Here is a 15912-nt window from a genome sequence, read left to right as displayed (position 1 = left end):
CTATTTTTTTCTGAACTACCCAGAACTACACTGGGTAGTAATCACTCACTAATAATAATAATAATAATAATAATATCCTGGGACATTTTTCACACACGGCCATCTGATCCCAAATCAAGCTTGTATAAAGCTTGTGCTATGGAAACCAGACAACTGATATACTACATATACTACTTTTTCTTTTGTAAATACATACTTATATAGATAATTACACCCAGACTCAGGACAAACAGACATGTTCATGAACACAAATGTCTGTCCTGGGTGGGAATCGAACCCACAACCTTCGGCGTGAAAGGCAAGTGTCCTACCAACCACGCCAACCGGCTCGTCAAAACTACTAATAACACGGTTTGAATGTGAGTGAGCCACAGTGTAACTACAGGCGAATAAGGGATGGTTAATATTTCGGACAGCGCCAGTATCTATTGCCCAAAGTGGTGACGACTTACCACCAGGCGGCCTATAAGCCAGTCTGCCTACCTAGGCTCTAGAGTCATCTAAGCGTCCGAGGTAAATGCCACATACTAGCTTTTCAGTTTATATCCAAATGCGCATCAAATAATGCTGCCAATTATGATATAACTTTAAAAATGACCTTATCGATGTCAGAAAACGATTCATTTAAGAAACAAAAACAATACAAAGGCCTCCTTCATAAGGAGAAGGATATGGGTACAAGCAAGAGATAAATTATAAATATAAATTAAACGCATGATAAATTTGTAGTGCGTTTGCTTTTTAGTCCGCAATTTTCGGAGAGATTTTTTTGAGATTCACGCGTCCTAACTACAAGGGCATCGGGGCTCTTCAGCTCTATATTTATCGTAAGTAGGAAAAAGAGTACATACAAGACCGATCAACTTTATTGATAGAAGATATACATTTAATTGACAATATATATATATATATATATATATATATATATATATATATATATATATATATATATGTGTGTGTAAAACGTCTTTAAATTGCTCATAAGAGCCTACTTGGATAATGTATTGAATTTCTTAGATGCGATCTATGAACACATATTACCTTAAGCTAACAGGTTTTATCGAGCTGTATATTAGTTTGCCCTTATAATTACGTAATTAATGTCGATATCAATCTCCCACGTGACTTAAAAATTCACATTGTATGTAATCGTGTCCGTTGAGCAACACACGGTGCGACGCGGTTTGTTACGGCCAAATTTTTTAGATCTCCGAAAACAAAATCGCTACATTACGCTACGAGTCAAATTACGCTGGCCATTTTATACAGTTGTAAGCGAAAACATAACGACAATATTATTAATTGGTTAAAATCAATATATTCCTATAAATTCCGCTTTAATCACTGTATTTTTTTTTTATATAAGACCAGTGTCCGTACACGTTATTACGCTTTGGCCTCATCTCGAATTGGTAAAAAAAACTAAATGAGCAAGAAAACTGTTTAGTTCGAAGTTTAAAATCACGACTTATATATATAATATTTTTTTTAGAAATTGTCACAATACTTTATTATTTTGAATTAAATAAATTGTAACGTTTTGATTTGGCGCGTAAACTCTCACTTTTAGAAGCACAAAATCAGTTCAAGTCATACACCACCCGAGCTTCAATAATTAAGGAATACTTATTATATATTCTACACATTTCATACGGCCCATCGAAAACCAGACGAAAATAGACGAAATTATTAATTAAATCGGTATTTCTACGTGCAACCAGTTTTTTTATTACTACTTTTTTAATAGTATATTTTTTTGGCATGGCATCGTGTTCGCACGATTTTAAACTTTATTTATATACTATTAAAGGTGGGTATCAAATACTTATGTTATATAGCCACCGAGTAGAAATAGCAGAAGAATAAACTCATATTAATATTTATATAATAGCAGACTTAAGGACAATTTGTATATATATTTAAAATTGAGAATTTTTTAGTTTAACATTTACGGACACAATGTTGCCCTTATTTAAACCAATTTCTAGGAGCAGGATTATTGCTATCTCTTTCTTATTCGTGGCTTTAAAAAGGATAGCAATACCATTAGTCCTGTCAAATTACTTTAGATTGTGTTCGAGAGTTACAAACACAATTTAGTCTAAAATATCATAAACAGGTTAGAATTGGTGCAAGATAAAGTTATACAGACTTTTAATGAATTTAATCGAGAAATAAGGGAGCAGAATTATAAAGAATATTCATTTTATTTTTTTAATACGAATTGCGTTATATTAAAATTATGATTACAGCGAATTATTAAATTATCTAATAAGCATATATTACTTTTTTTTTCGATAAATTAATTTATGTATCAAATTTAGCACATGAATACAACGGTCAAGATTATTTGAATAACAGATAATAAAAACAATCAATATGGCCATTTCGAGGAACAATTTAAAAAATCCAACGGTGGGCCATCCAAACGCTAACATTTAATTAATATAAAGTTAACAAATAATATCAATGTGTTATATTGCATTTAAATAACATAGCGACTTAGATTATTACATATACGGCAAAAATATATTAAAAAAATGCGAATATCAGCAATGACTTCAGAATTGATCGTATACTAGGAATGGTATTAAATATGTTCGTTATATAACCCGTGCGACTTCAATAGACACCTGTGACGTAATACACGCAGCGGTAACAAATGCGGCGGGATGTGTCTATTCAAATCGCACGGGTTGTACTGAGTCTTAAAACTCTTAAATACGCGACCTTGTCTCGCAGAGGCGCTGGGTATGCGATGTCGTTCGCATGTACCTCTGACATAGGTTTTTGATTATCGAACATTTATTTTACTAAGCTAACTAAGCTAAGACGCAACAAAAACTCTGTCAATCGTTTTGAAAACGAATAAAATTAATTTATTTCGTTAAAATTGTCACCGAATTTATTTTTATATTATATTCGGGTTTTAAACGCGATCGTGGTCAACTTTTCGATAGAGCCAAACATGTCAACTGACGCTGACTAAAGACGCGAATATAATATGTATAATGTATAGTATATATTGGAAAAGTTTAAAGTATATTGATCCTTACTGCTTATACTTTAATATACATTTTAAATGTTATAATTGCATTAATTCAAATCGAATGAGTTAAGAATCATATTTGTTAATCATATGACAATATAATGAACGTCCAAAATAGAACAATAAAAAAATTCGTCTAATATTAAATTGACATAAAATTTTGAATGCATCAACATTTATTGGCCATAATAATCAAAAGGGGTTATAAAGCCCCACTGCGTAGAGTTATGTTTAAAAAGGAATTCGGTCAATGTCATTCCCGTTGGTGTATTGAACATTTCAGACAATTTGAGAACAGAAACAAGAGACAAATTAGGAGTAATAATATTAGTACCACTTCTACCATACATCGAATTCTAAAGGTCGAATATCGTATTATAAATGAATATCAAAACAAAGAGTCGTCAATACGAACAGACGTACCGTCCAAAAAAACTCTTGCACCATCCGAAATACCGGTCGCGGTTCAGTCCCGGTCGCGCAGCAACAGCGGCAGCCGGCGCCGATCTCATGTCTGCAGCGCCGTGCTGATCTCGCGGTGGATGGTGGTCTGGTACACGGGTTACATTGTTTAGTTTTTTTTTTATATAGAATAGGAAGGCGGACGAAGCATATGGGCCACCTGATGGTAAGTGGTCACCAACGCCCATAGACATTGGCATTGTAAGAAATGTTAACCATCTATTACATCACCAATGCGCCATCAACCTCGGGAACTAAGATGTTATGTCCCTTGTGCCTGTAATTAAAATTGCTATTAGTAAAATTCCAATTAGTTTCATGTTAAAAGTAACGGCCTCTAAATGACCCATCGCTGGGCTAAGTTGTCTCTCCTTTTGGGGAGAACGTTTGGAATTTAATCTACTTTCAATTCGTGGAATAAGTGTGAAACATAACAGAACAAACACGAAACTGTGTTGAACAGGATCGTTAAATGTGAAAGTAATATTAGCATATTGTTGCATTGACAGCAAAAAATCAAAATATAGACTATTTTGATCATCCATTGATATCTGGATATATTTACTGGTGGTAGAGCTTTGTGCAAGCTCGTCTGGGTAGGTACCACCCACTCATCAGATGTCCTACCGCAAAACAGCAGTACTTAGTATTGTTGTGTTCCGGTTTGAAGGGTGAGTGAGCCAGTGTAATTACAGGCACAAGGGACATAACATCTTAGTTCCTAAGGTTGGTGGCGCATTGGTGATGTAAGCGATGGTTAAAATTTCTTACAACGCCATTATCAATGGGCGTTGGTGACCACTTACCATCAGGTGGCCCATATGCTCGTCCGCCTGCCTATTCTATATAAATATGACTTATGGATGTGTAGACAAGAGATAATACGGTACCAATTTGTTTATAGATTTATCACTATACTCTTACCAGTTCATTAATCTGCCTCGCCAATTGTTCGTTGATCGCGTGCATCACTTGCCGCTGGCCGTCTTGAGCAGCCAGCGCCAGCTCAAGCTGACTTTGAGCTAGCTTAGCCTCTTCATCCTTTAATTTACAACAATGATTAAATTATAGAGTATTATTATAAAAGAATATATAATATGAATTAGTATTGGAAAATTATTGTTCACCATCAACCATTTGGTGAATTAAAAATAAAAATTTGATCGCGTTGTGCAGAAATGTTGCTACAGAGAAACACTAATAAAAGTTATAAATATTTTAAAGAGAAAACCACTTTTCATTCATTCTGTAACATAATGTTACGCATATATTTTAATATCATTTCACAGCGTTACATATAAGTGGTTTTCTTTTTTAAATCTTAATAACTCATTTATAAATATTATGATCCTCTGCCCAAAGGTTGCCTGGAAGAGATCGCTGCTTAGCGATAAGGCCGCCTGTTGCACCTCATGCAACTTTTTTTTTTTTTGTTTAAAAATTGTAATTTTTAATTTTAAGTTTGGGTGCAATATAGTGTCAATAATAATAATAATAACTTTTATTTGTATTTCTTTGTAGGAAGACCTTTTTTTTGCTGGAAAAACGAGTTTACGCGTTTCCCCCACTTGAAGTGGGCGGGTATGTGGGATTCGCCGGCGCTGAGCATGCGCCGGAATACCCACTAAAAAAAAGCGGTACCCACACCGCCTTTTCGAGGGGCGTCACGGGATCGCTTGCGCATACTACCGTGACGCCCCGACGGTCGGCCAGCCTCTGCAGGCCTCCAAATCCTAGGGGTTCTCGGGGTACAAAAACCCCTAACCCCAGCAACACTTACGGCGGGAGAAGATGCGCATAGCGCCGACGCCTTCATCCCGGTGTAGGAACATTCCTGCACAAGACGATCCAATTAATCATTTGAAAACTCATGCATGCTGAACGTGACCTTCAATTAAGATTCACAACATTCCCATCTCTGTTTAAAGAATTCAAATGTTTCAATGACCAACATCGTACTGGTGGTAGGGCTTTGTGCAAGCCCGTCTGGGTAGGTACCACCCACTCATCAGATATTCTACCGCAAAACAGCAATACTTGATATTGTTGTGTTCCGGTTTGAAGGGTGAGTGAGCCAGTGTAATTACAGGCACAAGGGACATAAAATCTTAGTTCCCAAGGTTGGTGGCGCATTGGCTATAAGCGATGGTTGACATTTCTTACAATGCCAATGTCTAAGGGCGTTTGGTGACCACTTACCATCAGGTGGCCCATATGCTCGTCCACCTTCCTATTCTATAAAAAAAAAAAAAATCGAACAGTCTAGAAAGGAATGCCTGTTATGTTTTCATTTGCTGTATTTTACTATTCATACTGTTACCTGTTCGCTTTTCTTAGACTTCGTTATCTGTAGTAGTTCTTCGTTCTTCTGCGCTAATTCAGCTTCGAGCTGCGCGACGCGTTGTCGCAATTGATCTACTTCGTTTGCTTCTCCCCCTGCAATTATTTATAATCATTTATGTATTAGAAAAATGCATGCAAGTCGTGTCGTATCACTAACACATGAAAAACACGATTGTCACGCCAATAGTCTAAAATCAAAGCTGGTGAAACTGCATCGCATAGCCACTTACATATTAAATATACTATAACTTTTCCAAAACGTATTGCATTTTCTAGAATAAGTTTATATATTATGTATATGTATGTATATATGGTCAAATAGTTTTTTTTTACTGCATTTTTTTTAAATAAAATAGAATGGCGGAGATGCAAATGAGCCACCTCATGGTAAATGGTCACCATCACCCATAGACATTGGCACTGTAAAAAATAATAACAAACAGCATTACTTATTATGGTCGTGTTCAGGTTTGAAGGTAGGTGAGCCAGTGTAAATACTGACACAAGGGATATAACATCTTAGCTCCAAAGGTTGGTGGTGCATTGACGATGTAAGGGCTGGTTAAAAAAATCTTGCAGTGCCAATGTCTATGGACGTAGGTCTATTAGCCAACTTGTAAAAAAATGTATTTTCGTAAATTAGTTAGCAACATTGTTATTTTACCAATAACCATGAAAATTGGTGCATGCATTTGCGCTTGCGCTGCGGCATATCAACTTGTATGCCGTTCAATTGATCACCATGACAACTAGTATACGTTTGAGCACGATGAATATTATAACGCAAGTGGTATTTGATTATAGTTGAAAAACATTTAAATAGGCATTGCAATGCCACAACGGCACGTCAAACTAATATCCACATACTGCTAAGTTCCTCCTGTTACGGCTAAGTTTACTGGTGGTAGGGCTTTGTGCAAGCCCGTCTGGGTAGGTACCACCCACTCATCAGATATTCTACCGCAAAACAGCAATACTTGATATTGTTGTGTTCCGGTTTGAAGGGTGAGTGAGCCAGTGTAATTACAGGCACAAGGGACATAAAATCTTAGTTCCCAAGGTTGGTGGCGCATTGGCTATAAGCGATGGTTGACATTTCTTACAATGCCAATGTCTAAGGGCGTTTGGTGACCACTTACCATCAGGTGGCCCAAATGCTCGTCCACCTTCCTATTCTATAAAAAAAAAAAAAAATCCTGCTGATCATAGAACGAGACTCTGGCGATCGAAATCGTGGCGGTACAACTACACAAATGCTGCAATCCGAAAATGCAAATCCTGATAGCGGTCAGCATCGCTATCAGCGAAAGATTTTCAGTTACTTCGTTCACCAACCCACCTGCCAAGCGTAGTGACTAAGGCAATTAACCCCCTAAATGAGCGACAACCCAAATGCACGGCCCCCAATTCCCGGTAGTCACACTATTCCTGGCCACGGTACCGGCCATGGTTTATTGTCTTATAGTAACATAAAATGAGAGAGTTGTCTGTACCTTTGCCTGTAGCATAGTGTCTCGCACGAGCCACTTCCTCCCTGTACTGATGGAGCTGTCGCTTCCACTCGTCGACATTGGCAGTGCTTTCTTGCAAAGCAGCTGTGAGCCGAAGGTTATTACTCTTCAATGTAGCTAATTCCACCTCCCATTTCTTAGCATTCGCTGAGCTGTTAACAAAGATAAACATGACAACAATACTTTATAAAAAAAAAATCATTACTTTAGAAGACTATAAATATGAACAAAAAAGTGCTTGTAAAAGGATTTCAATGTTTTAAATTATGTCACGAAAACATTAATTTTTGTCGCATCATTCAATATAATTTTACAATATAGGAGATGTTACACGATCAATTTTTAATCAACTTGATAAATGATAGATTATTGATATTAGTTGAATTTATTGATGGACCCGTGAAGCAGATTGTTGGGTTTATAAATTTTAATTATTTTCATTAGATATTACATTCCGATCAGAGCGATACTCGATTGAAGGTGTAACTTTGAACCCTAACCTTAAACAAACATAAAAGCATATTATCTGCCCATTCATATCGCATCGAATCTGAAACATACTTTATTCTCACTTTAGAAGCTCTATTTTGTATCCTGTATACAGAAAAGATAGTTCTTGCAAGATAAGAATGTAAAGTCACAAACGCTATGCCAAATATGGCGACGGCGACGGGCCGGTTGGCATGGTTGTTAGATATTTGCCTTTCACGCCGAAGGTTGGGTTCGATACCCATCGGGGACAGACATTTGTGTGCATGAACATGTCTGTTTGTCCTGAGTCTGGGTGTAATTATCTATATAAGTATGTATTTACAAAAGAAAAGTAGTATATGTAGTACATCAGTTGTCTGGTTTCCATAGTACAAGCTCTGCTTAGTTTGGGATCAGATGGCCATGTGTGAATAATATAACCAGGATATTATTATTATTATCTAAAAATAATTAGTTCCATTTGTTGCGGTTTCTTGTTAAGAGAAATTGCATTCCATTCCATGTATTATTTTAACGTTACCGTTGTTCGCTATGGTATCGTTGTTCTGTCTTGAAATATCGTATAAAATCGATCATGTAAAAAAAACTAATCATAGCAATAAGTCTAATTTAAATTCTTACATCTATCAAACAAATCTCACCCCTCAACAATTTATAAACAATGAGTACGAGGGTAAAAACCCTCTTTTTTTCTCTTGTATATCTGACTGCGTCAATGTTGTCAATTACTCTGCAAATGTTATACCTAGGTTATGACCGACCTACAACGATTCCGCTGTACTATCGCACCTTTTATTAAGTCTCGTCAGGTAATGAAATGACACACCGCAGCTATACAAAACAATAAAAAAGTAAATTGTTTTATACGTCCATTGACATCGGCCTACTTTTATTATTTCTTTTATACCAAAAACTCTCGGAAACTTACCGATTCTCGTACCGGAAAAATATACTTTAATATATTATAGCAAAAATATAACGAATAACAGTCGAAAACAACGTAATAAGCGATATTTATGTTCATTGTTCTTGTATTAAATAATGTCTTATATATTTACAAAACCCTGTCTAATTAAAAAACTATATACTTTAAAAGGGGTATTGTTTGAACGTACATAAAAGTTAGCAAGGTAAAATAAATTAGAGAAGTAATTACAGTGTACCCTTTTGTTTTGTTATATCTTTTTCAGATCCAACGTATAATTATAAAGGTTCTGAATATTTTATTCAGAACATTTATAATTATACGCAATATATAAACAAGCCGTATATACAAATAAGTCTTGAAATTTGGTTGTTTCTATCATTTGAACAACATTAAAAATACGAAAGAGCAGAGGTGGCTCAGAGTTATTTTTTAATATTAAAATAAATCATAGTGGGCCGACAATAACCCAAGGGGTCGGGATCGAACCTGCGACTTTGACATTGCTAGGTGGTCCGTAAACCATTACGCTATTGAAGCATAACTGTATAGTATGTACGAAAATAACCATCCCTTACATCGACAATGCGCCAACAAACTTGGGAACTAAGATGTTATGTCCTCATACATGTGGCAATTCCTACAACAAACAATTTCCTCGTGGTGTATTCCTTACCACCGAGCACCATATAAAACCAAGCATATAAACGTGCAATAAGCTTGGTGGTGCTCACCCGGATTGGAGATTTGGGCCGTCTAAAGTCTAATTTATCGAATAGCACGTAATGCACAACTATCACAATGACGACGCTAAAACAGCATCACGTGTGAAAAGATCCGAAACACTTTCGATCTTAAAGTGAGAAATTTTATTGCGTAACGTGACGACGCTTCTTGTATACCGTTTACACGAATACGTTACGAACACGATACTAATACAATGCAATATCATATTTTGTATTTTCACCCGCTGCTTAGCTCGATAGACAGATTTATCATCAGGTGGTCAATATGCTCGTCCGCCTATATATATATTTATAGTATATATGCTACACATTCGAAAAAAATATATTAAAACACTCGTAACTCAGCATATACATGTGATTTACTAAGTGAAACATTTTTTCCAGTTCAAACATTGTACTCGTACGTTACGCTGCACTTTTTTTATTTCAAAATAGGCGGTTTGGGCCTCCGGATGTAAATGGTTACCACCGCCCATAGCCATTGGGCATTATATATCCGTTGTTCCTTTGAGTACACTGACTTACTCACCCTGCAAACCGGAACATAAAAACACTAAGAATTGCTGTTTGGCGGTAGGATACGTGATCAGTGGGTGGTGCGCAGACGGGCTTACACAAAGCCCAACCATTCACCCTTAAAATTTTACTTTAAAAACATCGTACACAATGAAGTTTCACTTTTAAAATACCGAGTATAACTGTACATCTTTAATTATAATGTTCGAGACAATATCGTTTAAACGCGATTTTTAAACGATAAAAAAAAATTACAACACAGTTTGTGATATCTTGTCGCGATAATAATCCTTATTTCCTTGCAAAAAAGTTTTATAATCGCGTGCACGGCACTAATTGTATTCATCCAGGTAACAGATACCGTATCGATTTTGACGCATCTGCGTGTTCATCTCGAATTATATACGCTAGTTGCTCTACTTGCTGCGAATAAGAAATATACGTGATACAGATTTATAAATATTACTGTAATAAAAGATATCTTTAAAATATTTCGTAAACAATTATTATTTAGCCTTTTACATTTACAACAAACACTCAAGTGTGTTCCAACTCCAACTTCATAACTTAGCGTTGAGCATCCTGTTTTGAAACCCAAGCTTTCAAAATTTCGAAGTTGTTACCATCAAGCCTGTCATTGTCACAGCGGCCAAGCTAAAATATTATCTTATTGTTTAAGACAGCTTAGTCTACAAGTCTACATGCACAAAACACAGGTTCTGTGTTAAAACATTCTATCATACAGGTTTCCTCATTATCATAGTCACACTGAGCGGCAATACAACACAACCGGACAGAGATCAGACAGCGCCAACGACACCCGGGTCCCCGGTCTGAGGGATGATAGTGTTATCGATAGTAGTTCGCCACTAGACAAACAAGGAAGATATTGGCATATTATGAAGTATTATATTATGTATATTAGAAAACTTCCCATCATTTTATAAGCAACCAATATCTGATTATTATGTTTGCAAGTATAACTCCGCGAATAATTAATACGAGTTTATTTTTTAAAATGTTGATTATAGAGTCGAGATAATTTACCTTTATATTTGTAATGTACTATTGGAATACAAGACGAACAATATAAGTAGCTTTTCACAACAAAAGCTCATAAGCACTGTATCTGTTATGGTATTTATTACTGTACATGTGCATACATGTATGCAGCTTATTGTATATGTACTTTCTCTTCGTAATCTAAAACAACATTACTAATACATTTTGGACGCCTATTGTAAGCGTAAACGGTAATTCCTTCCAACTGAACAAGTACGGAATTAGAACAATCTATCAAAATCGAACCTGCAATATTTACATAGCTATTAACCCCGTTGGCTACTGAGCCATCGAGAAGTAATTCGTTTTATTACCCTTATGTATTCCTATTATAAATAAATAAATATATCCTCTCATTTGTATGTAAAATAAAGCAATTGTGGGACAATTAACTGTTTCGTACACACCGCGCACGAGAGCGCTTATCCCCGTACTTAATTGAGAATTTTAATTGGACATACACAAATATTACTTTATAAAAAGGATGAAACGAATACATTTCACATGTTTGGATGTGTTTAATATGTTAATCCAATTATTTTCGATACTACGAAATCAATGTATGAAATTAAATAAAGCACTTGAAATTTCTTACATTCGATATATAATGAAATGAATTTGTTAAATTTTATGATATACTCTATGGGATAACACAATGACTTGAACCGCTGTAGTGATGGATCTGACACAGGTAATTGACATTAAGTTCTTTCACTGATAACGTATATTGAGAATTCATTGTCAGAAAAATCCAACAAAAATTTACGTGCAACCTTACAACCTTACCTTACACAAAGACAAATATTATCTTGAGTCGATTTTACAATTTTAAAGTTCTCACTCGTGATCTTTACGTTTCATTTTACAAGTGATTTTTTGAATCATAAAAATAAACAAAACTAATATTTATATAATATTAGTATGCATTAAAAAGTCAATAGTTATGCATGTATAGTGTTTAAAAAGAAATTATCTTATTACGATTCTTACTAGCTCACAACATAATTGAGTTGCGTTGCTCAAGCTACATTACGATCGACCGTAATGCATTTTCCGGATATTTAAGTAATGAGCACGATGATTTTCTACGCCTAGGTATTCAAATACAGTTATTATGTTTCGTATATTATATTCATACACTTGTCTTGACACGCGGCATCGCTTTCATTTGCTTTGTCGGAATTATGGAATACTATGTCACTTCTCGTGGTATAAAGTAAAAAATTAACAATTTATAAATGCGCCACAGATGGGCGCTTTGCTTTTGCTTTGCTTGCCCTAGGTTCAAACCCGGGCAAGCACCACTGAATTTTCATGTGCTTAATTTGTGATTATAATTCATCTCGTGCTTTACGTGAGGAAACCTGCATGTGTCTAAATTCACTGAAATTCTGCCACATGTGTATTCCACCAACTCGCATTGGAGCAGCGTGGTGGAATAAGCTCCATACCTTCTCCTCAAAAAGGGAGAGGAAGCCATAGCCCAGCAGTGGGACATTCACAGGCTGTTACTGTATTGTACTGTCTGTTGTTTACCTCATTACGACTAAGCCGTTCCTAAATAATTTCGAGATAGAGGTACCTTGGTAAAAGACATTCATAAATATTACGGAGTTTGGACATGATACGGGATCCACAAATTCGACTAGGGCGGATGACGATCGCAAGGAATAGCTCATTTGTCATATTGGTGATGACGTAATCGTAGATTAGACGATTGATTGGAGAAGTGTCGATTATAATTCGATTTTACTCTAACGAATGCGAAACAACACACAATACAATTCTAACTGATGACATTATGTTGACTTAGCATTGTGGTCGTGGAATATAATTGTTTTATCGAATGCTATATGTATTCCAATATAATAATATACATATATCATCATCATCATCACCATCACCCTTTTCGCGTCCACTGCTGGACATAGGTCTCTCCAATGGCACGCCACTGAGCTCGATTTTCAGCTCTCAATCTCCAACCGCTGCCAGCCACCTTGTGTCTATCGTCACCCCACCTAGCTGGAGGGCGTCCTACGCTACGTTTGCCAATTCGTATAATATACATATCTAATGTAAATATATCATTTCTATAGTTACAACATATCACATTAGATATATACGACCTTAACAATAATCGCCGCTTAGCGGTTATTTATTGAAACACTGATTTATCTCTTTCTATCATTATTGATTTTTCATTCGAAAGAAGAAAACACAGCGTAGCGAAAGTGTGATATTGTCTAAGAAATCTGTCAATTAATTAACTTTTGTAAGAATATATTATATAAATAATAAAACTAAAAAAGTACCTATGTAATTAGATGTGATTACACTCGAAAAAAGCCGAGATAGCCTAGTTAGAGCGCGTGAATCGCGCGATGATCGTGGGTTCAAAGCAAGCACCACTAAATTTTTAAGTGCTTAATTTGTGTTTATAATTCATCTCGTGCTTGACGGTTTAGGAAAACTTCGTGAGGAAACCTGCATGTGACTAATTTCATTGAAATTCTGCCACATGTGTATTCTACCAAGCCGCATCGGAGCAGCGTGGTGGAATAAGCTCCAAGCCTTCTCCTCAAAAGTGAGAGGAGGCCTTAGCCCAGCAGTGGGACATGAACAGGCTGTTACTGTTACACTCGAAATAATTTTTATGTACCGTATATCGATTTAACGATAAATATGTAAAACTAACGCTGATATGATTTTAACTTTCCATCCAGAATTGGATTAAATTGAATAACGATAAACAATGTTCAAAATTTCACACTATCCTGAACGCGTCTATACAATACGAAGGTCTCTGCCAAATTCGAAATTCTGTGTCATATCTTAAGCCAATCTTTGACAGTCATTCAGGACATTATTATAATTACCAAATTAGCATTAAATAACTAAATCATAAATATACATGAAAATCAATTAATTTACATAATAATCAATCATAGAGTTAACAATCGAAGAACCATAGTTAATTTACCGGCACGTTAGTTCGATCGAACGATAAGAACACATCAATCAAGACACGGTAATAGTTCGAAAGTAAATTATCTTCATACATAATACTTAACGTTGGCACGCTTTATTAAATAAATACATTTTCAATGAGCTTATTAAAATAAAAATAAAATAGAATCATAATCACGAGTAATTTTATGGTGTATAATAAAAAACATTCTAGAAATGTAACAAACTATTCATATATAAGAAGCGCTAGTTTACTGCGTCGAAGACTTCTTTGCATTTACAGCTTTTTTAAATAACACATTACCCTTAAATTTATTAATTATCTATATATATATATATATAGATAATTAATAATCTCGCCTATATATATATATATATATATATATATATATATATATATATATATAGGCGAGATGGCCCAGTAGTTAGAACGCGTGAATTTTAACCGATGATCGTGGGTTCAAACTCTTGCAAACACCACTGAATTTTCATGTGTTTATAATTAATCTCGTGCTTGACGGTGAAGGAAAACATCGTGAGGAAACCTGCATGTGTCTAGTTCATTGTAATTCTGCCACATGTGTATTCCACCAACCCGCATTTGAGCAGCGTGGTGGAATAAGCTTCAAACCTTCTCCTCAAAAACGAGAAGAGGCCTTAGCCCAGCAGTGGGACACTCACAGGTTGTTACTTTTAAATTTATTTATTTATTTTATTACAGTAAAAATTATATAAACACGTTTTTATTTTACTTCAGCTATCAGTATCCAGAGATACTGAAAGCTGATCAAATTTTATACAAGTCCCACACAACCCATTAAGACGAAATGTTGCATATACATTTGTTAACCATACATGCCAATACTAAATATATTATTAATTAGAGGATTTCTTTTGTTTTATGAAGGGAGTTTTTTTTCTGATAACTCCTTTTTAATTGAATTTTATGTAACAGTATTATTAATGATAATTTCCTTTTGGCCGATTTCCGAAACGGCGCTCATTCTCAAGGGAAAATAGCCGACTGTGTAGGGGATATTATAGTGCACACGTCATCAAATCGTCACGAAATCATTCTGCACAGGAATGAAAACACTACCACCTTCCAAACACTGGGTTGCTACTGAGAGTTGATATTTTTCTGTCATTCTTAACAGACAAATTCAAAAGCTTTTAACCCAGGACCTCGACTCGGAATCTGCAAATTCTCTAGCTAGTCACTCACTACGCACTTAACAGTAAAACAAAAATAACTGTCACTCGCAATTGAAATTAAGTCCGGATGATACATTAATCAACGCCCTCACATGATGCCCAGTGTAAATAAAGCCTTGATTTATTTTATAACGGTGTCGATTCAACTTAATGCTAATGAAATACAAAATAATTCAGTGAATAACAAAAATAGAATATATTATGTGATTTATTTAACAAATAGTAATTTACAATTTAATTTTACGTGGTGGTAGGACTTTGTGCTAACCCGTCTGGGTAGGTACCACCCGCACATCATATATTCTACCAACAAGCAGCATGATACATAAAATACACAATGACATATATAAAACAAAGCGTATTTTAAACACTCAAAACCATTAAATCCATCTATATGTATGTGTCAAATTTATTTCAAGACCAAAAAAGAAATTCTTATGAATATTAATAGTGCCTAATAACAAAAAAGGCATTTTAATATACATATTAAAATACGTAATTTACATCTAATAAAACTTTAATTAAAACAAACAAATGTTCCACGTGACTAGACAAGCGCTGTCAACGTATTTCATCGTTATCATTTGCCGGGTTAGTCGTTTCCACATCAATTATTCAAGTGGA

At 35.3% G+C, this 15912-nt stretch overlaps 1 protein-coding gene across 2 annotated transcripts in view; it reads right to left on the bottom strand.

Annotated features, from left to right (window-relative positions):
* Window positions 1-2340: 2340 nt before the first annotated feature.
* LOC126777673 (homer protein homolog 2) overlaps window positions 2341-15912 on the bottom strand; it is a 43923-nt gene continuing 30351 nt past the window's right edge. For both annotated transcript variants that reach the window (XM_050500796.1, XM_050500798.1), the window contains 4 exons: window positions 7348-7517; window positions 5832-5947; window positions 4436-4552; window positions 2341-3599 (listed from right to left, as the gene is read on the bottom strand). In XM_050500796.1, coding sequence (XP_050356753.1) covers window positions 3558-3599; window positions 4436-4552; window positions 5832-5947; window positions 7348-7517 — 445 coding nt within the window. In that variant the 3' untranslated portion in view covers window positions 2341-3557. The remainder of the gene's footprint in view (window positions 3600-4435; window positions 4553-5831; window positions 5948-7347; window positions 7518-15912) is intronic.

This window comes from Nymphalis io, chromosome 23 (genome assembly GCF_905147045.1).
Source record: "Nymphalis io chromosome 23, ilAglIoxx1.1, whole genome shotgun sequence".
NCBI classification, from domain to species: domain Eukaryota; kingdom Metazoa; phylum Arthropoda; class Insecta; order Lepidoptera; family Nymphalidae; genus Nymphalis; species Nymphalis io.
The sequence above is the reverse complement of the archived record's forward strand: the minus strand, read 5'-3'. Positions and strand labels throughout refer to the sequence as shown.